The sequence below is a fragment of the Eleginops maclovinus genome, chromosome 4, assembly GCF_036324505.1.
Source record: "Eleginops maclovinus isolate JMC-PN-2008 ecotype Puerto Natales chromosome 4, JC_Emac_rtc_rv5, whole genome shotgun sequence".
NCBI lineage: Eukaryota > Metazoa > Chordata > Actinopteri > Perciformes > Eleginopidae > Eleginops > Eleginops maclovinus.
The window spans coordinates 9,635,282-9,663,273 of NC_086352.1; the positions used below are offsets into that span (position 1 = coordinate 9,635,282).

The 27,992-nt window shown below is 40.1% G+C and overlaps 2 protein-coding genes across 2 annotated transcripts; one reads left to right on the plus strand and one right to left on the minus strand.

Annotated features, from left to right (window-relative positions):
• The first annotated feature begins 881 nt into the window (after window positions 1–881).
• On the plus strand, window positions 882–21,737 carry slc12a4 (solute carrier family 12 member 4). The gene is made up of 24 exons (XM_063880911.1): window positions 882–1,120; window positions 9,716–9,810; window positions 9,902–10,033; window positions 10,389–10,535; window positions 10,995–11,049; window positions 11,546–11,676; window positions 11,802–12,043; window positions 12,424–12,638; window positions 12,870–13,034; window positions 13,269–13,367; window positions 13,480–13,537; window positions 13,982–14,156; window positions 14,436–14,554; window positions 14,723–14,821; window positions 14,928–15,047; window positions 15,199–15,303; window positions 16,646–16,814; window positions 18,242–18,437; window positions 18,835–19,004; window positions 19,097–19,228; window positions 19,496–19,603; window positions 19,759–19,946; window positions 20,105–20,238; window positions 20,365–21,737. The coding sequence occupies exons 1-24, from the start codon at window positions 985–987 to the stop codon at window positions 20,454–20,456; spliced, it is 3,282 nt and encodes a 1,093-aa protein (XP_063736981.1). The 5' UTR covers window positions 882–984; the 3' UTR covers window positions 20,457–21,737.
• Window positions 21,165–27,953, minus strand: dpep2 (dipeptidase 2). The gene is made up of 11 exons (XM_063880912.1): window positions 27,793–27,953; window positions 27,195–27,349; window positions 26,968–27,094; window positions 26,681–26,810; window positions 26,283–26,433; window positions 25,875–25,944; window positions 25,112–25,288; window positions 23,869–23,953; window positions 23,705–23,780; window positions 23,041–23,176; window positions 21,165–22,284 (listed from the first exon to the last, which is right to left on the minus strand). The coding sequence occupies exons 2-11, from the start codon at window positions 27,344–27,346 to the stop codon at window positions 22,078–22,080; spliced, it is 1,311 nt and encodes a 436-aa protein (XP_063736982.1). The 5' UTR covers window positions 27,347–27,349; window positions 27,793–27,953; the 3' UTR covers window positions 21,165–22,077.
• Between the last annotated feature and the right edge of the window lie 39 nt (window positions 27,954–27,992).

The window sequence follows — 27,992 nt, forward strand, 5'->3', positions numbered from 1 at the left end:
ATTCTCCATGTCTGTAAGATCTGATTTTTTAAAATTTTGCCTTGTAAACTTGTAAAATGGATTTCTAAATCAAGCTGAAAAACACACTCAAGACACACCGCAGTCTATAAAGTCTTTGCATTTGAAACAGAGCAGTAGCTAGATGTAAACCTGCCTTAAACAAGACTTCTAATTACAGCCTTACTTGAGAGTCTTTGATCTGATGCTTTTATGGTTTAAGTAGCTACTATTCCTGGAAAGAGGAGGGCCAACTCTACCCTCTGTTAGTGATGTCACCGTAATTCACTGCAGAGATTTCCCTCACATCTTAAACAGCTGGAAGTTGATGATATAGTATATTCAACATGTGTTCATTGACATATGATGAATGATTAGGCAAATATTGGGGTGGAAAGCTACGTTTTGAATTCTGATTGACTCTGGGCTCAAAGGTTGGAATGACACGCAACTGTGTTGGAACGGAGGCTGGGATTATGTCCTCTCTTTTTCCACTCTTAGTTTGATTATTTTCCAAACTGCCACGTTGCTGTCTGTGTGTTTTGGGAATGGCCCGCTTCCACAGAGGGCTGTCTGTCTGAACCTTGAACAGACAAGGTTCCCTCTGTTAGCTGTCATTGTAACACACAGCAGAAAGGGGTCACCCTACCCTCTCACCCTCTCACTTGTCATGACTCAGGGATGAAAACTCAAAACTTTTCAATCAGAGATGTGCCCCGACGGGTTCCTCCTTCCCTTTCAGGGATGGGGAGGCGGGGTTAGTGTCTCTCAAAATGCATCCTGAGACCTCCATACTCTCTCTGTTCACACCAAAAGCTCAGGAGGGGCTGTCCTGTGGGCGGGGAGTATGATAATAGCCTCTAGAGGAAGTGAGCGCAGTGTAGTGGAATGTAGTTGCCATTAGTGGGAGTTGAACTGAGGCTGGCTAACAGCTAGCCTGCTATGTTGAGCTGCTGAGTTGGAGACGTAGAGGATAGTGATGAAAACATGCCTCACTTCACAGTGGTACCGGTGAAGGATCAAACTCAGGACAGATATGACAGCCTAGAGGGGATCAACTGGGTGGATTACAGGGACACTGGGCAGGACTTCCCTGACCATCAGGACACTGTCAGCTCTGATGGTGAGTAAATCACTTTTACTCAGTTCTTACCTATAACACAACATGACTAATTGATTAAAAAGTACCCTTAAAATAGTACTTGATGAGTTTGCTTAAGCATGGTATAGCCCTGTTTTGTCCACTCTGAACAGCTGCTTGTATGGTTACCATGGCAATTCTCCAGAGCCAGAAAGCAGTTCTCCCTACAGCAGTTTTTGACAGCTCACTTTGAGTAAAGTAGAAACACTACCTGTGTCATGTTGGGAGTACTCTTTCCAGCCCGTAGATGTCTTTTTAAAATAAATTCCAGGACATATGAGTAAGAAAGCCACAACAATGAAAAGGGGTGAGAACAGTGGGGGGAAAGACACTGGGCTGGGACTGTGTGAGGGGGGCCCCAGCCCCGCCGCAACAAGAAAAGGCCTCAAGTGCTTCTTTGCACAAAAGATGGAGCTCTCTTTGTGCCAGGGGAGGATTTCCTTTCACAGAGATCGGCTGCTCAACAACGCAGGAGCAGATTTCTCGCTCCTTGCTTCTCTGTCGCAGCTTGTCTCTCACTGTCACTCACTTGTTTCTTCACTGTATAAGCATGTGGACGGGAGGGGGGGTTCAATCCCAGACAGAAGAGAAAGGGAGGACAGAGGGAAGACAAGGAGTGAGGGCTTTCTAGCCGCTGGGTAGGATTAAGAGTGAGCAGCACTGATTTGTGTGGGCTTGGAGTGAATCAACGGCAGGAACAACGTTTTTTTTAATAAAAGACACACATGGGTGCGGCCGTCAATGAAGCACCCACGCTTTGCTAAGTGCCCAGAAGGCCATGCTGGGCTGAAACCCACAAACTGACTGGCCACCCACTTATATTACCTTAACACATCCTGCTGACTGTGAGCCCCCTCCAACAGGAAAAGACCAGGATTACGACTCATACAAGTTGAGTGTACAGGGATGGGATGCATTCTGTGTCTTTGTGCTTAATAATGAGTGCATTTCTAAGCATTTGCAAGGAAACTAGCCATGCAGATGAGGGAGATCTAAGTTAAGTGAGCCACCGGGATCAGATAGACTGATATTTGAAGCGTATCAAGAAGGAATTGAATCACATGTTGACCTAGTTGTCCATGTGTTTATTGCTGGAATGCATGGAAGTAACCCTTCAGAGGCAAATGGGCAAACAGCAGGAAGTTAGTAACCTGCTGATTTAAGTCTTAAAAAGTAGTGGCTTGAATGTTGTCTAAGCAGGACTCTGTAGCTAGAAAGAAAAGCAGATGTCCTGAAATAACCCGAATTTTTTATGGTTGTGTTTTGCACTAACTTGTCGCTGCCTCCCTCGTCTTCCTGCTGTCATAATTCTCTTTAACCCAAGCGAAAACAGCTTCCTGAAGCCCGAGAACAACAACAACCATTAAACTTAGGGGGTAGCTGAGAGGATGAGTATATGGTGGACAGTTTGAGCAAAAGCAGCAGCAGGAGGAGAAGAAGAAGGAAGTGAGACTGTGAGGAATGATGAGATGGAGCAAAAGTCAAACTGTTTGTTAGCATTGAGTTCGAAACATGTGGGAAAACAAAAACAGCCAAGTCAATATTGTTTACGGAATTTTTGAGGCATCTCTACTGTTTTGTTTTTATTACGAGCATTATCTCAGACTTTTTTCTCGACACAATATAAGAAAGACATGTTTTTAAAGAGTGACAAGTGCAGAAGTAATATTGGAACATGGTACGACTTACTGTACGTGTTTAATAGTTTTCCAACTTGACTTTAACATGCAGCGTTATGAAATATTCAGGCAGTTAAAAGTGGGGTGGGCTTGTATTCGCATCTTAAAGAGCCTGCGTGTTCTGGATGATTTCATCATGGAATGGGAGTGGTGGGCTTGGGTATTGGGTCTCCAGTGTGACGTCTGGAGCTCGGAGGAAGTGACACAGTGCGAGTCTGTCTTTGCCTGTGAGATCAGCTCTGTTCAGCCCAGGGCAGTAGCGACACTGTGCTCATTGTAACTGTGCCGTACCCCCCCCCCAACCGACCAAGAGCAACTAGGAAAGTTTGTTGCTGAGACTTCTGTGTTTTTTTAGAGGCTCATGTTATTTATTTAGAACATGACTTTTTCCAAGTTGGTATCTTGGTTGACTCATTTGTAGATGGTAAAAATAACAAAGAATAGCCTTTTCTCCTTGGAAAGTGAGCAATAGACACAAGTTTCTCTTCCTCGGAACTGCCTGTAAAAACTGTACAGATTCCAGTATGAGAGTATGTGAAATACTATCCCATGAACTAAATATAGCTAATATGCTAGTGAAATGACTGTTAACATATCACATGACTTACATTGAAATGCAATTTATATACTTACAGTTATCTTTTATTTTTCCTATAAATGTAACAGTGTCATTTCAATGTCAGTGCCATTATTTTGATAAGTTAAAAAGTGCACTTTTCCCGTTATTTTAAAAACAAAAATGTGCAGCTGTCTAAATACTATACTGTCATGTTGTGCAAGTATGTCTGGCTTCTATTGGCCTCAAACTAAACAGGTGTTGAGAAACATACTGTAATAAGTGGATGAATTGGAGGTTGTTGTTTGGATACTCCCTTATCTAATACAAGACAACTATTCCTGTCCTACTGTCTGGCGAACTACTCAGATAACCCAAGAGAGATAAACACACTTTGGTGGAGCAGAAATGTGGAGCTGCTGACAAAGTAAGAACACATTCAGATAACCACACGGTTTTTTTTACACAGCCTTTCACAACTTTAAGTATAAGTCTTTGAAATACTGTCAGAGATGATAAAGAAGATTGTACTTTAAATATCCGATTTGTCACACTTCATTTCCTATTATACAACTATCTCGCCATCCAATCATCTGCCATCTTTGTTCCGTCTGCTCATTCACATCAAAGTGACGACTGCAGAGCAGCACAGACAATGTTTTCCAATGAGTATCTCCAGTCATTCCTAAGAATCTCGTATCAAGCAAACATTCCGTTTTTCCTGTACCCTATACAGAGGTCCTCTTCACTGTCTCACTTTGACACCAAACAGATCAAAGTGAAACTAAATACAGTACTATCCATGAAAGCATAGCTAGTTTAGAGTCTGAATGATTCATACTGTGGCTTTTTTGTGGTGCCTGGTTGATGTGAAAGTTCAGATAAGATGATATGAATGTTGCTTTCGTGATTGCAGGCACATTTTGGCTATTCAAATGAAGCAGGCTTGTGTCTATTTCCAAATTCACAGGTTTGTTAGCAGATCTGACAACATTAAAGGAGAAGTTACTTCAAGCAAAGCAGCATCAGGGTGCATTAATTTCATTGCATTTCTGAAAGCCTGCATCTAAAATGTATAATACTTTGTCCTTCTTGAGTTCTGATTTTAGACATAAACGTAGGAGTAAAATGAGACATGACTTTTGCGACAGTCTTGGTTGGACGTCGTATAGATATATGTAGTAACTTTGTTTTGATTAGCTATACGACCCAAAACCTAGTCTAAGAAAGTGTGTTTGTGTGATTTTTTGACCAAAGATAACACTTATACTTACTAACCACCCAAGGTATTTCTGAAGGCGGTTTTCTCGTTCACTTTCTATAATTTGCTCACGAGTTTAATGCTGTCAGTCATCAAATTCATTAATACTTCCAACCTCCTCTGTGGACATCACATCAAGTACTGAATGTGCTGGGGGATTAGTATCTGGTTGTTTTCCTCCAAAGCAGGGTGCATTATATGATATGATCAGGACATTATGTGTAGATAAACAAGGCAGTGGTTGTTCATCAGAGCTGCACAGTTTATGATCACATAAAGAAAGTAAACATGTATGCTGTCTCTGCTGCAAATGTGAAACTGAAGCATCAAGGGAATGAAACAATTTTGCAAAGCTACTGCGGATCCACAATCCTCCTGTACAGACCACACTTTGGGTGTGTTTGGTCGTCATTGGCGTGCCCATTTAGTTAATTTGTGCTTTTTCAAAAGTCTATTGCACGACGCACCTTTTCTCGCCCACCTTTACCGCCCCCCCCCCATCATTAGCACACATCACAGCTAATATGTTTTGCTGTACGGCTCAGCAGGTTAGCATTCCAACGTTCAGATGCTGCTCTGCATGAAACACAGCCATGACAGCTAACATTGGCCCATTGCTACAGCAGACATCATTCTGTTCAGTGCCACGGGCTAGGGAGGAGAAAAAGTACAATGCAGAATAAAACATGCAGCAATTTCTGAACTGGAACATGATTCGTAGTTTGCAATATGGATTTGGAATAGATATACCTGATACCGCATAGGTGCAATCACATAAATGTTTCTATTCAGAATTATGAGCAAATATATGATCTAATGTTGTTGTATCCTGCATACACAGTGGTGCCGCATTCTATAACATAATATTAGCAGTGTTATTTCTGTAGTGTATGCAATCGAAAACACAGAATGACTGAAAAGTGTCATGTTTTTGTGAGATTTTGGACACCTCCTGTTTATGAGCTGGGGACAATATCATTCACATCCTGTTGGTAGAGCTCAGCTACATAGCAATACTCCATATATAGCACATCAAAGTTTTAGTAGTGTAGTTAAGATTGGTTGCTGGTTGCAGCTGGTTTGAAATAGCAAATCTGATGAGTGCAGACATTTGTAAAAGGGTGGCTCCGGGATCATTTTACAGGCCCAGAAACATAAGCAATGCCCTAAATACACTGCACAATAGAGTGTATATTCCCTTTAACCATTTGACCTGCTGCCAAGCAACAGTTGTGTTATGTTTGTCCATACCCAGTGGCACAGTCACATGCTTTGAAGGCATGCAGTGTATTACAGCCAAGGGACCAAAGGATATGCACATAACAGTCTCTCTTTTAGACACACAAACACGCACACGTTGAGTAGTCTTTCCAACTATCTGCACAAAGTAGAGTTAGCTGAGCTCTACTACAGTACTTCTCTGCCTCTCAGTGTTAAGACTTAACTGTTTATTAAAGAATAATAAAGAGGCTTTTTAAAATCAGAATAAGCTTATGGACAGGGTGGGATATTGTTTCCCATGACTATCAGCTTTAAAGAAACAAGTTCAGAGACATTACTGTGAAGTTCCTTTCTGCTTTAGGGTGAGGCAGGGTTTTGAAGTCCATACTGTATGATAGATCCCACCAGGACACTGCAAAATCAAAGCCCTTATTCATTAAAAGTCTAGAGAGAAGTTTGAAAAAAAGCCATTTTCTGAAACGTGTTGTTGGACCTATAACAAATCATAAACAACATTGATTTTGTCTTTGTAGATTTGCCCTGACATGTTGTGTTTGTTTAAATGTCATGTACTTTGCACTCTGAAAAGACTTCGACAACTAAGAATCTTCTCTGAGAATTGATCTAGTTTCAGACCGACAGCAAATTAAACCCAGACACAAAAATGTTTTGACATTACCTTTGTTGCTTTTAATGTTGGACTGGAGCTATAATTGAAAGCAGGGTCAATGGAAGCCTACAAATAAGAGCTGCTTCCAGTGGTTATAGTTAAGTATGCTTAAAATGTTTTGCAGTATGCTACCATTTAATTCAAACACATGTGGGAACTAAACAGTAAAAGATCTCAAGTCAATATTCCTGACTGCATTTTTCTAGCATCTGTACGTCTTTATAAAAGCAGTTTTTATGTTATTATGTCTGTAAATTCAAGTGCGTTCAAGTAATTCCATCTCCGAAACGTTGTGAGAAACCCAGAGAAAACAATCTTACAGAAACGTACAGAAACTAAAAAGAAAAGTAGAAGTTGTGACCCTCCCTGATTTACTGCTCTGCCTTGTTACACCCTTGTGTAAATGTGTCAGTCCTGCAGCACAGACATCTTTGATCTTCTGGCACCTGTGGGTGGGGGTGGGGGGGGGGGCTCAGGTGACATGTCAGTGCACGTTGCTGTTAAGCCTCTGTTCTGTTCAGGGCACACAGCATGACTCTTATTTGCCTTCATAACAAGAAAGTTAATCTTTAATCTTTTTAATTAGACATTTAAGGTGAGGTTATTAACAACAGACCCCCGCTGTCTCCTGTTTTGCACGTTCTGGAAATAGACTGAGCCGGAAGCTGAACTATTTAGGGCTTAATATCAGGATGGTGTTTAGCAATGATTGAGTAAAATGTCCTGTGGAAAACTTTTAAAACATAGTGCATTCTTTGGCTAATTGTAGGGCTAAAGCAAGCGGCATCGCTCTAAAAAACAACCTCTATCTCCTTTCCACAGTAGTTTTCCCTCATTGCTGTGTGTTTATCCCGTGCCACTGACACCAAGATGACACTAGAGGACAGTGTTGGCAATGTTCCTCTCTTATCTTGTCTCCACCATAACTCTGATCCTGCTGTGTGGTTTGTAGGGTTTGAGGAGATGGACCATTGGGAATTTGGCCTTCATGCCTCAGATGATTACATCATTTTCTTCTGGTATTTGCATCCTTTAGACATTTCATACACACTTTGCTTGAATGGAGCACTAAAACATAATGTCATGTCTCTCAAAATGACACACAAGTAAGGCTGCAACTAATGATGTTTTTATGTCCAATGTAATCTATTTGTTTAGCCTAAAATTGTGAAAAATGTCCACAACAATCCCTAAAGTAAAATGTCTTATATCACCTAGAGATATTAAACTGTATTAAACTGAGAAAATATCCATGAATAAGATGCTAAAAATAAGATTTTCTGCCTTTAAAACAGAAACTACTTCAACAATTTGATGATTTTCAAACTTGTTACTGTTTGTCAATCAGCTAATTGATCAGACACATAAAAGTTGCAGCTCTACATTGATATTGTTTTCTTTTTTTGCTATATTCTTCGGAATAATGGCATGGAAAAAATGTTTGACGTTTGAATCAATATGAACTGAATCTCTTTTGGAGATACCTTTAACCAAACCTAAGGCTCTTACATCCCCATAAGCCAACATGTGCTCTGCATGTTTGTTAGTCAGGAAGTTACTACAGTATCCTACTCCCCCCACCTCTCACCCCCCTCACCATGCACCATGTGTTAGATCAGGCCCCTGATGGAGTATCACCCTGGGTGACAGAGTGTCCCGGATAGTAATCGACAATTCCCCAAGCCACAGCTCAGAGTGCCGCTGCAGTGTGCACACAGCTCATAACTATGCTCACCCACAGTGACAGCAGCAGTGGGACCCAGAACACAGGTGAGTGCAGAGCAGCATTGAAGCTCTCAGCTTTCACTTACAGCAAAGCTTAGACATCTTTATCACAGATTATTTTCTATGTCATGCCCACTTGGTTAGTTGGCAGACTTTTTGTTGGAGGATTAATCTGGGTTTTAAAGATGCCACTGTTAAAGTCTACATGCTCTAATACCCACAGCTTAGGTAATTTCTTGGTAATGAGGTGCGTGCCTGTGTGTGTGATAACGTCTGCACTCTTACTTTGCGTGCATGTGTGGCCCCAGGCCTTCTGTTCTTCTCGGCTTGATTCTTTCTTCAAAAGCAGAAGTTAATGAGTAAAATCTAATTATATGGCTGTTTATCTCCGGACCCTGCTTAGTGGATCTGTGCTGCTTTTGGCCTTTCTCTGCAGCTTCTCAGCATGGGTTGTGTTTTTCTGCAGTTTACGGCTACATGGGGATTATGATGATTTTTACTACTGGATATGCATTGCGATCTGTCACACCAGTTTTCTCTCTTATTTTGAAAATTCTTGACCCCCTGTCTTATCTGTTTTTACTTCCTGTCTCTGTTTCTTCCCTCCTGTTTGATTACCTGATTCTGTTCACCTGTGGCCTTTGTGTTTTTCCTTCCCTCCCAAGCTGTGTCTTGTCTTTGTGTGGTACGTTTTTTAAGTTCTGGTTTTCTGTGGGTAGTTGTCAGATCCTTGCATTCCTTATGCGGAAGTGGATTACGTAGAGTTGAGTTGATTTTATTTCTCCTAGCTTTGCCCTGTCTGAAAAAAAGGTATTTTTCTTTTGAACAGTTGTCCGTCTGCATTTGGGTCCGCTCCGCTCTAAAAATGGACATCCTGTTGGCACAATTTGTAATTCGTATAACTTCAAGCCATCTTGGACAAAACAGTATTTGACAAAGTACAACATGGGAAAGAACCAAAGGGACTGTGGATTTAATTGTGGCACATTAAGCCAAGGGATTGTAACTCCATAGTTGTATATTAATTGAATTCATCCATATGTAAACTAACAGTAACATCTTTCAGTTTCAGATGTACAATGCATTTTCTATCTTTAAAACAAGCAAGCAGTCAGTAAGCTATTTTGTCTTATTACATTAGAGAAGGCACTGACTCACTTACACTAAAGTCTTGTTGTTATAGTAAATACCAATGTTCCCAGTTTAACTGAGATCTTTTTGCAGTTTTTTACCAACTCTATTGGGAATCATGTCTCATCGTGCCATCAGTGGGTCACATTGATTTGATGTTGCTATTACAGTGTATGATTTAACAGGATGCCTCCAATATACAGTATCTGAACGAGCAAACAAAATAAACATTGTTTGTTTGATATTCAGCTGCGTATCATAAGTTGTATATATTGCTCAACATTGTTGGTTAGCCAATTGTAAAGCTTGTGTCTTGTTTTCCTCTCTCTAACAGGACATGGGAATCATAAGGAAGACAGTCCATTTCTCAACAGTGCTGATGCTAGCAAGAAGAATGACTTCTATGACAAGAACCTGGCTTTGTTTGAGGTCTGTTGCTTTTATTTCATAATATTTCTCCCTGATTATACACTTGCACCAAACTCATTAACACAACTTCTCCCTTCTTTTCCGCCTCCAGGAAGAGCTGGACATCCGGCCGAAAGTCTCGTCTTTGCTCAGCCGCTTGGTCAGCTACACCAACATCACCCAGGGAGCGAAGGAGCACGAAGAGGAGGAGAGCGCTGGGGCCTCCCGCAGGAAGACCCCCAAGGTCAGGACATAGCCGAGGAACACTATGCCCCACTGTTTTTCTACAGAGGTTTAGAAACATTATCCTCCACCTCTTGCTCTGTCACTGCCTCGCTATCCAAGTTTTAGATTTGTATTAAGAGTTGTTGATTGATTGCTTATGCCTTTGCACGCTCTGCAGTCACGCTGTGGCTGTGTGAGACCTGAATGCATGCAAAGAGCCGATGATAACATGATTGAATGACCTTTAAAAAAGTACATCAATCAATACGAGCGATCCATACACTTGTTTCCTGAAATGTCGTGGTCAATATTCTCCCCTCTCCCTCTCTGTCTCTCTGCAACTCCCTCCTTCTCTCCCTCTTTCTCTGTCTCAGTCTCCCAACATGGGCACTCTGATGGGAGTCTACCTGCCGTGTCTCCAAAACATCTTCGGTGTTATTCTCTTCCTCCGACTGACGTGGATTGTAGGGATGGCTGGCATCATGCAGTCACTCCTGATTGTCCTCATGTGCTGCTCTTGTGTTAGTATGCACACACACACACACACACACACACACACACACACACACACACACACACACACACACACACACACACACACACACACACACACACTGTACAGACCAACACACAAACACACAATTACGCTGGTTTGATTTCCCCCATCAATGTGGGCCACCCTTTATTGCTAAACCAGTCAATAGGATCCCCGTGGTTAAAAGAGGAAGCAGCAATTATTTAAGCCAAATAACGTCACGTTGACTTGAATGTTTTTTTTTACTCAGCGTTTCCATTACCTTTCTTACATACCAGATAGCTGTCTGTGGTTTTAAACTTTAGGCTACACGTGCTAAGTGTTAAGAAATATTATTTCTTGGAGGGAAGCTCGGCTCTCTATCAATTTCATCATTAGATATTAACTGAATACCGACAAGTTGCCATGCCTTTTCCGTATTAATTATATTTTCTTTCCTCTGTAGACGATGCTCACGGCCATATCAATGAGTGCCATTGCTACGAATGGTGTTGTCCCAGGTAATGAAAAACCTCACTTCTGTTCATAGCACTTAGCATCATTACAGGTTGGCTTATTTGAAGCCAATGCATTAGCAGGTACAATGGTTTGACTTATTGAAAGCTAATGTACTTACAGTACTCTTTCTTCTTTGAGTTAGTTTCTTCATTGTTGAATGCACTAATTGTACGTTGCTTTGGATTAAAGCTAAAGGAAAGTTAAATGAAATGTCATGTCATGTAAAAACAGCGCCTTAACATTCATTTATCAGGCAAACGTCCTTTAAATATTATTCTAAACAAATACATAGACATGAACTGTTCTCCAAAACAATGCTATCTGGACCTTACTGTATCTCTGTACTGTTCTGAATAGATGTAAAGTAACATTTTCAATTGCACATTCTTCCACTTGGGGGCAGCAGAGATGTACTGTTGAATCCACTGCTTGTAATCTAATACAGATTTGGTCTTTCCAGTAACTCCCTGTGCATGACACTTTGTTTTACTGTTGTAGCTGGAGGGGCATACTTCATGATCTCACGCTCCCTTGGCCCTGAGTTTGGAGGAGCTGTGGGCCTGTGCTTCTACTTGGGAACCACCTTTGCCTCTGCCATGTACATACTGGGGGCCGTGGAAATCTTCTTGGTTAGTTTGCCTAAATATTAATGAGTGGCTACAGTACAGCTCATGCTTCAATATGATTTCTAAACACTATTCTGAATGCGTTTTTATTCATGCAGTAACTGGACTGTAATTGATTTTCTCCTCAGAAATATCTGGTCCCACAGGCGGCCATATTTCACGCCACAGACTCCCTTGGGAGTGACAGTGCCATGCTGAACAACATGCGAGTGTACGGCTCTATCTGCCTCAGTCTGATGGCTGTGGTGGTTTTTGTCGGAGTCAAATATGTCAACAAGCTGGCCTCTCTTTTCCTGGCCTGCGTCATTATCTCAATTGTCTCCATTTATGCTGGGGCATTAAAATCCACGAGTCATCCCCCAGAGTTCACGTAAGTCTGCAGGGAGTGTATTCTGAAATGAACTTGTGCCTTAAAGAAATGACTGTATATTATGAGGATCCTAACATGGACTAAGTGGTCTTCATGGAGAGAGTTTGTTGAATTTATTGTAATTGTTTCTCAACACGGATACATTTATATTATTATTTTTTTGTATAAAACTACTATATGGTATTATTAATATTAATAATAGTAATAATAACAATAATAATAATAATATTTATATAGGTTTTAATTTGTTCTAATTATAGCTTAAATCTTACACCAATTTGTGTTTTTCAGTTTGACTATAATTCAAACACTAAGGTTTAATAACCTTTAGGCTATGAGTGATCGTAATCACTGCATTTCTGTCCCTGTCGTTGCTGTAGGATCTGCATGCTGGGAAACAGGACCTTGGTGAGAGACCGCTTTGATGTGTGTGCTAAAACGGTGACAAAGGGCAACATGACGGTGCCCAGTCAGCTTTGGGACAGGTTCTGTCTGCCGGGGAACATGAGCAGCCCGCAGTGTGACGACTACTTCCTCCAGAACAATTTGACTGAGATACAGGGCATTCCCGGACTGGGCAGTGGGATTATTAAAGGTACAATAATCACATCACAAATATATTAATGCTTATTATAGACTTTGTCAGTATACACATTCGAAATCAAGATGCATTTATCGAATCATGGCATCATTTTAAAATAATTGAAAGAATGAATACTACATTTAGGATGTAAAGATGTTTAATTTTTTTCTGAAAATCATACTTCTATAGATTACACAGTTGTCTAATGTTACCAATGATGTAATGTCTGTCCTCTGTTTCTAGAAAACATGTGGGGCGACTACCAAAGGAAGGGGCAGATCCTAGAGAAAGTGGGGCTAGAGTCAGTGGAGACCCATGCTGCCACGGACAACTTTGGCATGTACGTGTCAGCAGACATCGCTACATCGTTCACGCTTCTGGTGGGGATCTTCTTCCCGTCTGCCACAGGTATTACAACGTCATACAGAAAACCTTCACAAAGTTCCCTATGAAACTGTAAATGGACTCTTTCCAAATGTGTTTAACGTTCATTTTGAGTAGTGTCTGTGTTGACCTGCCGACAGAGGTAACTAGCACAGAGTGAACTAGCTTTAAACCTCCCACTGATCCAGCCAGTAGGGGGCAAAGTTCAACAACTCTTACATTACTCTGTTTTTATTAATTGTGTATTTTGTCTTGCAGGTATCATGGCAGGGTCCAACAGATCTGGTGATCTCAAGGACGCTCAAAAGTCCATCCCTGTGGGAACCATATTAGCCATTACGACTACTTCTCTTGTTTGTATCCTTTTTTGGATGATTCCCCACTTTGTGTTCTTTCAGGAAAGATACTAAGGTAGATTAAATATATATATATCTTTGTCATCTTGTGCTCCTTGACCTCTTGCGTTCAGATATCAGTTCTGTGGTTCTGTTTGGCTCCTGTATCGAAGGAGTGGTCCTCAGGGACAAGTAAGGCGTTTGTTTCCTACTCTATTGTGACATGCTGTTACAATTCTGGGCACGTACGTTCCCCAGACTCCCCCTCGAGTTCTGGGAAACGTAACAGCTTTCAAAATACTTTTTTTGTAAAGTAAAATTTGAAAACATCACCGTAAGACTCAGACAGTTTTATCCTGCAGCCTATGCCACAGCTAAATCCCTGAGCTCTGTGAATGGAATTTGCTTACTCATGTTATAGCACATAGATGTATTTACAATCCACATATTATGAAAAGAATAAGCTGTATATTATTGCATTAATCAGTACTTAATCGCATTTCTGTTATTGTATTTCATTTTTTATGTACATAGTTTATTTATTCCTGCATTTGATGCCTCTTTTAGTATGTTGGGGGAGTCTGGGACTTCAGTCAGTCATGTTCTTGGTCATACTCAGTCAGTATGTACCTGCAGGTTTGGGGATGCTGTTCATAAAACCCTGGTGGTGGGTACGCTCTCCTGGCCGTCTCCGTGGGTTATTGTGATTGGCTCCTTCTTCTCTACGGTTGGCGCCGGTCTGCAGTCCCTCACCGGGGCCCCGCGTCTCCTGCAGGCTATTGCCAAGGATAACATCATTCCTTTCCTCCGGGTAGGACGTTGTTGTTGATACATTGTGAAACCCTGTCACATTCTCTGGAAATAAAGTTGCAGCACAACAGAAATGGCTCCCATGGTCACTTCTCTTGTATATTATATACAAAACATACCACGATTAGAATATTCCTGATAACCTCTTAATGCTAATCAGTATGTTGTGTCGGGAAATGTGACTCGCAATTTGATAGGCATGCTTATTTGAATATGATGCTGTGTCAAATCAAAGTGATTTGCATTGCTGTATGTTAAAGTTTTGAATTTCTTGTTTCAGGTGTTCGGTCATGGAAAGACCAATGGAGAGCCCACATGGGCCTTACTACTGACGGGTCTCATCGCTGAGTTGGGCATCCTTATTGCCTCACTGGACATGGTGGCTCCTATCCTTTCCATGTAAGCTCCCAATGCCAACAATATGACGTAGTATAAACAACACCCCACCCTTTATTTATTTAATCAAGACGTGTTGTGTGCATGACTTGCTTGATTTCCCTGTGAGGTTAAGGCCAACAGCTGATTTACTTCAAATGTGCTGTAAATGCTCCTGTCTTCATTCAACAGGTTCTTCTTGATGTGCTACCTCTTTGTGAACTTAGCATGTGCAGTTCAGACTCTTTTACGCACACCCAACTGGAGGCCAAGGTTCAAATATTATCACTGGTGAGTACTGATGTATTTCCCCATAATTCATTGGGAGTGGGGTCATATTTTGTTATAGTTTTTGGGATACAAGAACATCGCCTCAGTCTCTGTGTCTCATCCGCAGGGCTCTGTCCTTCCTTGGCATGAGTATGTGTCTGGCTCTGATGTTCATCTCCTCCTGGTACTATGCTATTGTGGCCATGGTCATCGCTGGGATGATCTACAAGTACATAGAGTTTCAAGGGTATGTCTGGAGTCCTGTTTTCATTTTCACTGTAGTTTCGTGCTCTATTAGATTACATTGTTGTTGGGACATGATGATTGTCTTTGTGTGTGTAGTGGATTAACGTTTGTTCCTCATGTGTGTTTCTGCTTACTCTCTATTCCAACTACAGAGCAGAGAAGGAGTGGGGAGATGGTATAAGAGGACTGTCCCTCAGCGCTGCACGATATGCCCTGCTGAGACTGGAGGTTGGACCCCCACACACCAAGAACTGGAGGTACAGCTGAACCTTTACGAGGCACTCTAAATGTGTACAGAAAACCCCTTTTGGACTGCATTTCTGAGAAGCCACATGCAAGCGGTTGTCGTGTGTATTTGGTTATGAAAAAAGCTTACAGACTATAAATTTAACAGAACCATGCCACACTAATTTCACTGCCTCTCTCTCCGACCACTGGCAAATAGTTCCCATCGTGATGATTCAACCACAGCTCATATGCCGTCAATTATTATTTTTCATTTCTGGATTAGAGAGAAGCTGTTTTGAGTTTTATCAAAATCCTGCTAATTGCATTTCAGAAATGTGTTGACTCCAAATGGACAAAGCTCATGAACAGTAGGTCGACCACATCCCATAACAATGGCTCTTCAGAATGATGATAAGGCCACACAAAATAAACATGTGGGATGTTTACCACCAGCTGTTGTCCATACTGACACACGCATGTGCCATCTGTCAGATGTGAATTGATAGCAGTTTTAGGGAAGTTGTCACCAGAGGAAAGTTGTCATGCTTACCAGGAATTTTCCAGTAAGTTACCCTGTCACTGTGCTGAATTATATAACCCCTGTGATGCTGCACTTCCTCTTTCTATTTCATTTCTATGGAACAGCTGCAATGAGGAAATAAGAGCATGTAGGTTGAACACTAGGGCATACTGTGTAGCTAGACTTTGACTCTGTTCTTCCTCCTCTTTGCAGACGCAGTGATGTTATTTATTTTAAGTTTTCTTTGTTTTGTTTCCTTGTTTTCACAATGTCTTTTTGTATATTTGTACATGTTCTCAATTAAATCTTAATCTCAATCTTATCCAAACAGAGCAGCCCAGTAAATCGTTTCTGGCTGGCTTACAGAAATCAAGATATCTGAAATTTGGCCAAACGGAGAGAGTTATTTTAGGTGCTAAAGAGAAATATACACAATTGCATGTCTTAATTTCACATGTAGTTAAGATGTCATACAAAGGTGAGTAGCGTCTTCTAACAGTTATATGTAACCTGGATAAATAAACAAACTTTCAACCAAATATGTTCACCTTTATCCGACCTATTCGTATACATTATGTGTTTTCAAAAGAAAAGCTGCTTGAAATGTCCAATTTCATCAAAAATCAAACTGGAATTAACCCTCACCCTTTCCCCATTGCAACCAAAATTAAGAACACTATGTTTTGATGGAATGAACACAACTGCATTTTGGGTAAATAATATGATTTTGTCTCAATAATTAGATTGTTTTTTCAATAATCTTATAAGAAAGATTCAAAATCACATCTGATTGACACTTTTGATCCAGGCCTTTGACTCATAGTGACCTCCTTTGACTCTCTTCCCCTCAGACCTCAGCTGCTTGTGCTGCTGAAGCTGGATGAAGACCTCCACGTGAAATACCCTCGTCTGCTCACCTTTGCCTCGCAGCTGAAGGCGGGAAAGGGTCTGACCATCGTGGGCTCGGTGGTCCAGGGCAACTTCCTGGACAGCTATGGGGAAATGCAGGCAGCTGAGCAGGTACATACTAGAAGAGGGTGTGTGTGCTGCACATGCTCTACACGATTCTCTATTGTACTGTGCTGCTGACTGTGTTGCAGCTAATTGTTACAAATGACCACCTTTTGTAATTTGAAAGCACAATGGAGCGAAAACAGGCTTTTCAGTTTTTGTGACTTTTCTAGCATTTGTCACTTTAATCAATGGCGGCTTGTTGAATCAGCTTGTTGTTGTGACTACAATATGGTGCCAGTGATGCATTTCAGTTGAAATAAGGGATATTTTTCATAATGTGTTTGGTAAAAGTGTATACAAGTGAACAACTGGAAAAATGAATCACTCATAATCTATTAATTTATAGCCAATATTCATTCATCATGTATCAACGGTATCACAGGAGTTAGTGCTATACAGTGAGTATGAGATAGGGAAAGAATGCGCATGCTGCTGCTAATTGGGATCCTAATGAAGAAGGGGTGTCCAAACTACGGCCCGGGGCTACAGGCTATTTTGAATCGCCCTCAGCAAATTCTAAAAGTATAATGGAATACGGCCCACAATTGAAACTTCTGCTTGTCTTATATTGTACTTCTCAAATATATATGTTCAGATATATTAATGAGCCCAATTTCAAATAAATGTATTCATTTAGAATTTAAAACATTTTCTAACAAATCTTAGTTGAAAAAAAAAAGCCCAATAACTTATTTCTATAACAAGCTTGAAATGTAACCTTCATATGTACTGTTATTATCAGCAATCTGAGGCTTCTGTTTTAAGGAATGAGCTGCCAACAAAATAAATGAAACCCTAAAGAGAGACGGGATGTCGGCTGTTTTTTCCTTAAAGCATTATCGTGCATTATTCACCTACATTTGATCTGTTTTGCTTTTAACTTAACTTTTGAGGCAATATTCACCTCTATAAGTGACCCAGCTCTCCGTATATTTTTCCGTATGTGGCCTTCGGTGAAAAAAGTTTGGACACCCCTGTAATAAAGAATAGTAATAGTTATCTAAGTATATATATATTCCTTTCTAGCAGTAGGTGTCTATTACATGTATTGTAAGTTGGAAATGTTCTGTACAGGTTATAGATATACATCTTCCTACTGTTGATGTATATTTTTAATTGTTTCATATTTCAAACTCATGTGCAATGTCTTAACATGCTGCTGTAACAAAAGTATTTCTCTGATCTAATCTAAAACCTCACCATTTAATTGAACGTGTTCATACGTTTTTTTTCATTTCAATTTAAATCCCTACAAGAGAAGTTTTAAGACATAAAGCCGTCAAACAAAGCCAATCTATATTAGCTTTCTGATGTTGTTTTTTGCTTTTAAAGCATGATGTCATCCTTTTTATATCAACAGTTTTACGTTTACTTGTTAATTCTTTATTTGTTGTCATGGACTTAAATGATTTCCCCCATGTTCTTTCTGCCAGGCCATTAAGCATATGATGGAGATAGAGCGAGTGAAGGGCTTCTGTCAGATCGTGGTGGCCTCTAAGGTGCGGGACGGCATAATGCACCTGATCCAGTCCTGTGGTCTGGGGGGGATGAAGCACAACACTGTGGTGATGGGCTGGCCCTACGGCTGGAGACAGAGCGAGGACCCTCGTGCCTGGAAGACTTTTATCAGTAAGAGACCCACTGCAATGCTGCTCACACAACGAGACACTTTGAATGCTAATGATTTCAAAACATTTACTAGCACAAGTATGTAGTTATCTCACTTACATGCTGGTGAATTAACACACTAAACTAGTCTATAAATGTTAACTTATAAACTGATTTATTTTTGCCACTGCCTTTTATTAAATCAAGTAACTATTTATATTTTAAACTGGAACAAAACGTGTATTATGCATTCTACATTTATTCTGTTTTAGCTGTTTTAATTTGCACTTTCGTGTTTTTCTTGGATGTTATATTAGATTTTGTGTTTCCATTTTGCTTGTACCCAATATAAGTTGTAGCTAAACTGATCATGCACTACAGTTAATATCCATGCCTCCATGTTTCCTCCTCTCCTCAGACACAGTCCGCTGCACCACAGCTGCTCACCTCGCCTTGATGGTGCCCAAAAATGTCTCCTTCTACCCCAGCAACCATGAACGCTTCACCGATGGCAACATTGACGTTTGGTGGATCGTCCATGATGGCGGGATGCTAATGCTACTGCCTTTCCTGCTCAAACTGCATAAAGTGAGACCACAGCTACCTTTGAGTCTTGTTCCAATACGCCATGTTAATAAAACAAAACAGTCTTTGCAACTGTAATTCTGTTTGCATTTCAGGTTTGGAGGAAGTGCAGGATGCGCATCTTCACTGTGGCCCAGATGGATGACAACAGCATCCAGATGAAGAAAGATCTGGCCACGTTCCTTTACCAGCTGAGAATAGAGGCGGAGGTGGAGGTGGTGGAGATGGTGAGGATCCCTCTAACACATCCACTTCTATGACTCAAAGTAAAGGCTCACATATGGCTGTGGATGGGGGAAAACAAGCCCATCACACATTTAACTCAATAATACAATTGCAACTGAAACCAGATTCCTTTCTCCACAAACATGTTGGGGCTTAAAAAGAAAAATCACTGCTTGACATGAAAATGGATGTACTAACAGTAACTTCCATGCTCACTCAATCCATGTGCAACAGATACCTAAAGTATATTTTTCCAAATTACACTGTAGCATGACAGCGACATCTCAGCGTACACCTACGAGCGAACGTTAATGATGGAGCAGAGGTCCCAGATGTTGAGACAAATGAGGCTGTCCAGTGCAGAAAGAGAAAGAGAGGTAGGTTTTTTTGGTTTAATGTTCATTTGTAATATATTTCACCAATTCACTCATGCATGATTTGTCAAAGGAAAACTCCTGTGCCTTCATCTTCTGATGTTTTGAATGAATTCGGAAATGATTGACTATTCCATATGTATTCCCATGGCATGCAGGCCCAGCTGGTGAAGGACAGACACTCTTTGGTGCGTATGGGAAGTCTATACTCAGATGAGGAAGAGGAAGTGGTGGAGACTCCTCCAGAGAAGGTTCAGATGACATGGACACGAGAGAAGTGTGAGGCTGAGAGGAGGAACAGGAAAAACGCACCTGAGAACTTCAGAGAACTCATGAGCCTCAAACCGTGAGTCGCTTTAGCAGCTCGACTGCATCTCCTTTTCCCTTATCTTCACCTTTTTTGCATGTTTCTTTTTTAAGACACAGTAAGATAGTGCTTAATAATAGTCCAAGAAGTTTCTTATCGCACAAATCCATTTTCTTCTCCCCTTTGCTGCTCTGCAGGGATCAGTCCAATGTGCGGAGAATGCACACAGCTGTGAAGCTGAACGAGGTGATAGTCAACCGGTCTCACGATGCTCGATTAGTGCTGCTCAACATGCCGGGGCCACCTCGGGACACAGATGGAGATGAAAACTGTATCCTTTGCCAATATAATCAAACAAAAAGGGCTCATGCCTAATTTAATATGAGCTATTTCGGCTTTATGATCAACGTGGCTGGGCTGTTTTCTGTCTGGTCTATTTCTTTAACGTGTTCCTCAGATATGGAGTTTCTGGAGGTGCTGACTGAAGGCTTGGAAAGAGTGCTGCTGGTCCGAGGCGGAGGTCGAGAAGTTATCACCATCTATTCATGATCAAGTATTAGCTGCTACTCATCAGGATACATTCCACCTCTGGACCGGAGGCAGCAGCTGCTTTTCTGCCAAACATTTCTCTGTACATGATTGGTTTTATTCCATTTTTATAGAGTATTTGGACACACTTGTGTACATATCCACCGGTTGTTCACGATCGCCATTCTTTACACATGAAAGCTGTTATTTTTCTCAAACAGAAATCAATGCTTGTGTCAAATACAAAACTTTAGATAATTTAATCGTATTTATGTCACAAATTCATCCTCATATATGATAATAATCCTTATTATCCTGAGTAAAACACAAGTTGGAAGAACAGTTTAATACTTTGCCAGATTTCTCATTCTGAAACAGCTCTTCGATTATCGTGGAAGCACAACTCTATTTATTTATTTATTTTTGCAACATTTCCCCACTGAGGTATTACATATGTTACTGTGGATATTGAACACGGCGTTTGACGTTGGTTGTGCTGTAAGGCAGAGATCATGAAACAGGTTTCTAAAGAGTAATAATTTATGACTTTTTGTTGGAAAGATGTTTGTGTTGATATGAGAGATGTTTACTTTTGAACTGTTACGTTTTTCTACAAACTTAAAAAGCAATTCAGATCAAGAGGCTTTCACACCCTTTTGTGTTTAATGTGTCTTATTTTTTAGTATTTTCTAATGAGCTACGTACAAGCAGTATTACAGGCCAGCAGTGTAGAAATCAACTGTTTATTTTTATGTGGGATAAATAATCTGTACAAGGCGAGTGTTTTATATGTTACGGATCAAGCATGACAATTATACAGTTGTAAAAAAAACAAACCACAAAATGCTAGGAATTTCTCTTCCCTTCACTTCAATAAATATCTCTTTTTCCAAGAAAACCATAGAGTTGATTATTCCCACTTAAACCATTGTCCCTCACCAGCAATTCAAATATGTTTTCAGCAATTCAAATGTGGACACAATAAACTTTCTTCATTTTATTGAGAAAGGCAGTATTTTAGAAAAGCTATGATTGTTTATTTTTTGACCAAGCTCTTACATAAACTGATTATCTTCCACATGATGTATAAGATAGAAAAACACATTCATATATTTCTTTAACAGCTTTCTGATTGGCCACAGGGTAGTATAGCTCACTTTTAAATACAGAACCCCGTACATCTCCAAAACATCTTATGCTTTAAGATCAAATACAATTAGCATTTATAAACTGTTCCCACAGCTTTTTTTAATTGCTGCACAAAAAAAAGTTCATATAAAAATAAAGATTTCATACAACTTACCAATGTAGCAATTGTGCAGTTTTATTGATCAGCTTCATTATTCACCTTTATCTCATATCTCATATCTCATAGAGATGGTGTCAGCCAAGATTCAACAGCAACAACCTAAATATGTAATAAAGTCCAAAATGAAAGGTTGAGTGCCTTTCAGAGGACTGAAGATGAATGTATAGATATATATATATATATATATATATATATATATATATATATATATACTTTATATAGAGGTTATTTTTCACCCACAAGGGGAAACACACTAAATGTTTATTTTTCATAATGTATTATTATAAAAAGATACACTTTAAAAACCAAGGTGTAGCTGAACCTTCTAAATATTCACTCAAACATAAGAAGGCTGGAGAGCAGCAGAACTATGGAGAGGATTAGCAGAAGTTTTGTTTCCTGTCGGGGTCTGGAGGTGCCGCTCCGGTCCACTTGGCCTCTCTTGTCAGGAGGTCTGAGGACCAGCCGACACTGGTTCTGCACCTCCTCTAAGGAGATCTGGATCTCACTGGGCCTGGTCCTATTCAACTGATCACGGACCTTTAGGAAAAACAGTGGCACAGGATAGGGAGGATATAAAACATGTATTTTAGAACTCCTCTTGGAGGGGTTTTAGTTTTTATGACTATTTACATTTTCAAACTTCATATTTTGAATAGACTAATAATACACACCCTTCATATTTTCTAACTAGCATTAGGGTTGCAAAGGGGCAGAACATTTCCGGTAAATTCCCAGTAAATTCCCATGGGAAGTTATGCATGGGAACTTTAGAAATATTCTATAATGGAAACTTTCCATGGCAATAACGGGAATTAATGTGAATTTATTAGAAGTAACTGGGAATTGATGCAATGACATGAACAGATATATAAATAGTTAGGCTACCTAAACAACTGGAATGATCTTCAAAACATCTTGCAGGAGGCAGATAAAAACAGCATCACATTTGAGGTAGCTAGCATCTTCATAAGAGGGCCTCATAGATGGTAAATGAAGTGATGCTAGCTATGGCTTATTTAGCATTTACATTATCAGCTAGCTATCTACTAGATGATCTGTATGTGATATTTGCAATTTAAACATTAAATACAGATATTACCCCATAATATCATCAAACCTTACTTGGAATGGAACGTTTCCATCTTTGAAAATTCCCGGAATTTTGCAACCCTACAAAGCGTACCTTCCATTATCCTTCAATACTCCTGTGGCTAAAATATGGACGGCTAATATACCTTTTCTTGATTAGAGCAGGATGTTTTTAGAAACACATCTGTTATTTGTATAGCTCACCATCTCGACCCCCTCGAACACTCGCAGGAAATTCCTTCGAAGGACATCAGCTAACTCATTGTCAGTCCAGTTCCTTCGCAGGAGTTCCAGGATCAGGGCGGGATACTTTGACACATCCTCTAACCCTCTCGGAAAGCTGTTGAGGAACAAAAACGCATTTGAATTCACAGATGCTCCATTGCCAAGAAACCACTTATTCTGACAGCTTTGGCTTAATAGATTACAGTGGCTAATAATCACAAGAGTAATGAAATAGACACTTGTAAATGTATTCCTTTAATGTCAATGGTTTTGAGACTTTCCTGTTTGGACTAGATTGTATCTGAGTGCTGGGGAAAAGCAGATTCGATGCAACGTTCTGCAACCAATCTGCTGCAGCATCTCTATCTCTATGCCTGTTAGAAGTGCAACGTTATTGATTTTCAGCCTGTTGACAGCAGAGACAGCCAAAGTGCTGATATCATTACAGGCTAACAAAAGCACAATATTGATCTGTGGACAAGTGTGTACTCTACTCGCATTAGCTGTCCTTTATTTTGTTTTCTACGCGTGTATGTGTCTGAAAAAAAACACTCATTCTAGTTATATGATAAAAGATATGCTGTCCTTTAACTTCGTGCTCCTAGCTTTCTATAAGTTGTGTTTACAGGTGAATATCTCTTACCTCACAGCACCTTCATAGTCCCCTCCAATTCCTATCGACTCAGCTCCAATCAACCTCTTAATGTGGTCAAAATGGTCTGTGAAACCCAGAGTGGAATATTAAATCAATAAGGAATGCGCAGATTTACTTTGTGACAAATTTAAAAATCAACATGGACGCCTCACCAGCCACATGAGAGACGTTTGCTTCTTCCCTGCAGGATATGAATTTGCTGTGAAGATTCACCATGATCAGCCCCTGCTTCTTTTTCTGAAACACACAAAACTCCACTGAATAAAAAGACGGTGGCCCTTATTTTGTCAGTTTTCTGAGGTTTAAACGAAGGTAATCAAGGGGAATGTTTACTGCAGGAGATACAAATTCAGATAAGGAAAAAGACCCAGGGCGTTTTCGAGCAATAAAGGTTAAAAGCGTTTCATTAGATGGCTTCTTACTTATGAAGTTCTGACAAACCACGGCAATGACTGTACATGTTAAGATGGAGCAACAGCCTTCAGCGAGGTGTAGTACTTATTTCAGTTTCATAAACATTACTTAATGCGGTGGTTCAAGATTTGCTGTTCTGAAATGGGTGTTCCCATGCATAGTAAATACTTCTGCTTCTCCAAATAACATAATTTTTTAGTAGAGTCAACAGGAGATGTCATTACATATTATAACACTTATTGTTTGAGTTGTGTTCATTAGAAACTGATTAGATTAATGAAACTTGGGGTAGGACCAACTCATAATGTTGTACAAATGAGAAAATATGCGAGAGGTGACAGATTAATCTTTAATTGAAAGCAAAGTACAGCTCATATAAACATATGTGGCAGACTCGAGTGGGAGGGATGAAGAATTTAGAAATGCACTGAAGCACACAGCTGACACTGAATATGGTCATAGACTCGTGCCAGGTGAGAGCAACAACATCCAAGTTAGTGCCTTCTAGGTTTTCTGACTACGTTCAACTAACTGACAATTATAACAGTGTGAAATAAACAAAGTGAAAGTTGATCTACTGCAGATCCTGAAGTAGCTTTGTGCGTCATAACCACACAGGCATTTCATGTTTGCGCAGTGTGTGGTGACACTAGAGAGGAGATTCTTAAGCAAACATGATTAAAGGAAATCATGTAAGATTTGACTAGATAAAAAAAAGACAGCAATGACATGTTGTCTTGTGTCACCCTGCTCATTCACAATCAGTTATAATGACTGTTAGTAGGCTGGAATTGAATAATTGTTTCATAGTGGAAATCCTTTTTCCCCTTGATAGACTAATAACTAATGAAAACAGATTGAATGTTCTTCGTCAGAGTTATAAATACGAATCATAATTACAATAAATGAATCAGTGACTTCATACGTTTTAATCAAGCAACTAAGTAAGCGATTAATCATCCAGTGAATTGGTTTTCTCACCAGCTCTTGCAGCAGCCAGTCAGGTACGTTGCGTTCATGGTTGCAGATGGAGAAGGAAGACGAATGGCTGAAAATAACTGGGGCCTTTGAATGCTTCAGCGCTGCCCAGGCCGTCTCCCAAGAAGTGTGGGAAAGATCCACTATCATTCCCAATCTGTTCATCTCCTCCACCACGGCCTCGCAAAAACACAATCAGGGCTCGTTTACAGAATCAAAAATGGGAAGGAATAAAGGCAATAAGCCAACAACAGGAGATGGTAAAGACAATCGTGCTACAGCCATTGAGGAAGTCCTCCGTGCTTCTGTTCAGAGGGCCAAATTAATAGGAAGTCACATTTGGGTTACAGCAGTTTCTCTGTAAACAGCCTCTTGTCGCCAGAGTGTTTAGTATGCAGAGCATTAATCACTTCAATGGTTACAGGGTCTGTTTTCTTTGGAACAATTAAATACCATTTCATTGTCTCATGGCTTAAAAATACGATCATTTCCGCTGCCTTTTTCACTTTGGTTTTGAGAGCTTTATCACTCTGACAACATAACAACTATTTTACTGTAGTACTTCTATTTTCCCTAATTAAAATAGTAAAGTATTTAACAGTAAAAAAAAACAGTTTTCTCATGTATGGTGGCCTATGTATGTTACACAGTTTACTCTACTGTTTTTCTATTACATTATACAACTTCAAAATGTTGTAACTGGTTACTTTAAACGAGCCTAGTCATTGCCTACAGTCAGTGATGATACTATGAAGAATAAGCTTACCTTTCCAAAGTTTGTCAGGCTGTCGTTCTGTCTTTGATAGATATTGTACAGTTTTGAAGAGGATTCAGCCCTGAATTGAAACAGACTATGAATATATATTCTTGCATATCATATATCCAAGTACTGCTTCATTTAGACGTCCTTTGGGCACTACGTACAATGTCAAGTTCCAAAAAGAGTACAAATATAGGTTCATTTGCGTGGAAGGAATACAATTTAAATGTAAATGTAACACAGTAAAATGCAATCCTCATCTTCATCTATCTATCTAAAATTCAAATATCTTATCTTATCAAGTCACTGATCCTGTTTTTCTGTATTCCTAGTATTGATACTTTCATGAGTCCTGTGGCCTGGTCATTGACTTCTGCAACATAAAACTCAATGGAAAATAAATCTCTTAATTACCAGGGTGTATTGCAGGTGTGTGTGAGTGCCATGGAGCGGACCCCAAGTTGGTAAAACATCCGCAGGGCTGGCAGGCTGCTGTCAATGGCGTGCCCCCCCTCAAGACTAATCAGACAGGCTATCTTACGACTCGACTCATAATTCTTCAACTCTGCAGTGACAGAAATACACAGGTATCAAACATATACCAAACCTTTTATAGAAATGAATAACGCTAGCCAATAAAAATAAAAAAGTTACTATTTATTTAATTAGTTATAGTTACTGACGCTAGGAGGCACGATCTCAGAATAATAAATGTGGTTATTTTTCTTCTTGATGTACACACACACATTCATCACATGTAAATAGTTGTCAGTATGGATGGATGGATGGATGGATGTTGAGGTGTACTATACCCTGGGTAGATGTGACCAGCTCAAACTCCTGGTACTCTGTGCACATGCGCCGGACCACATCTATTTGTTCCAGAGCCAGCCTCACGGCATCCTTCTCCTGGGCCCCACACATCACATAGACTGCAAACATCTGACAAAGGGAAGGGGATGGGACACAAGAGAGTCACTGAGGTGCTGTTGTAGGTTTGATCCTTTTACAGCTTTGTAGATGCATTTATTCAAAATACTATCTGGAGCAATCCACACTTTAGAACAGATCATTGTCAGGAGTGATTGAGTTGAAATACCTGCGTCTGTACTTGGCCTGCTTGGAGACGGTTAATGTCGGTGGCCAGTTTGCTAACATTATGAAGGTCCATTTTGCTCAGACGGTTGTTGTGAAGTTTCCTCAGCTGGAGAGCAAGGTCATTATGACTGAAAAATGGAGCGAAATGGTGTCAGAAAAAATGAAAGGCATGGAAAGGCATTTTTTTATTCCATTTATTCACACACACAAACTATAAACAGCCTTTACCCATCAATGAGAGGATATTTGGACATCAACTCACGTACTCTATCTTTGTCAGAGTACCCAGAGATAAAACAACAGAGAGAGGAGAGAACCACCAGATGCCTTAGGGACTTCATCCAGGATCTGCTTGAAGCACTTGTTACCCAAGAAGGCATATTCTGAGGAGGGGAAACATACCAGCACAGTACAGTCAGAATCACAGCTTGTGTACAGATAACACTGACTATTTTAGCATTATGATTTATTAAGGAAGGAAACTAACTTCCAAGCACAGATAACATACTACAATAGCACCTGGAAATACAACATTACAGCATCGTATAAGAAGTACTGCTTTACATCATGCAGTTTGAAGTCTTACTTGTTACAGCACCTACATTATACAATTACAGATGAGATTTAATCCCCCTTTCCACAGTATGAATTTACGTATGTTCTCACTATTTATTAGCACAACACACAGTAATACCACACAAACACAGACTGTTATATACCTGTCAATACCTACTGGACTATAAAACAAGATGCATTTTCAATAACAGTTCATATCTATACAAAAGGGGGAAACTAATTAATTTAAAAAACAATAGACTTAATGTACCTGCCAGGTCCTTGCAGAGCAGCTTGTTGGCCACCATATGCAACTACTGCATTCAAAACAGTGCGAACTTTCCAGCTCTCCGCCCCAATAAAAACCTTTAAACAAATGTATACAGCTGTGCACAGTGCTGCATTCATGTCCAAGCTAAAATAATACGAATTATAATATCTGAGGGTTATTCCGACATGTTTCCCTGTAAA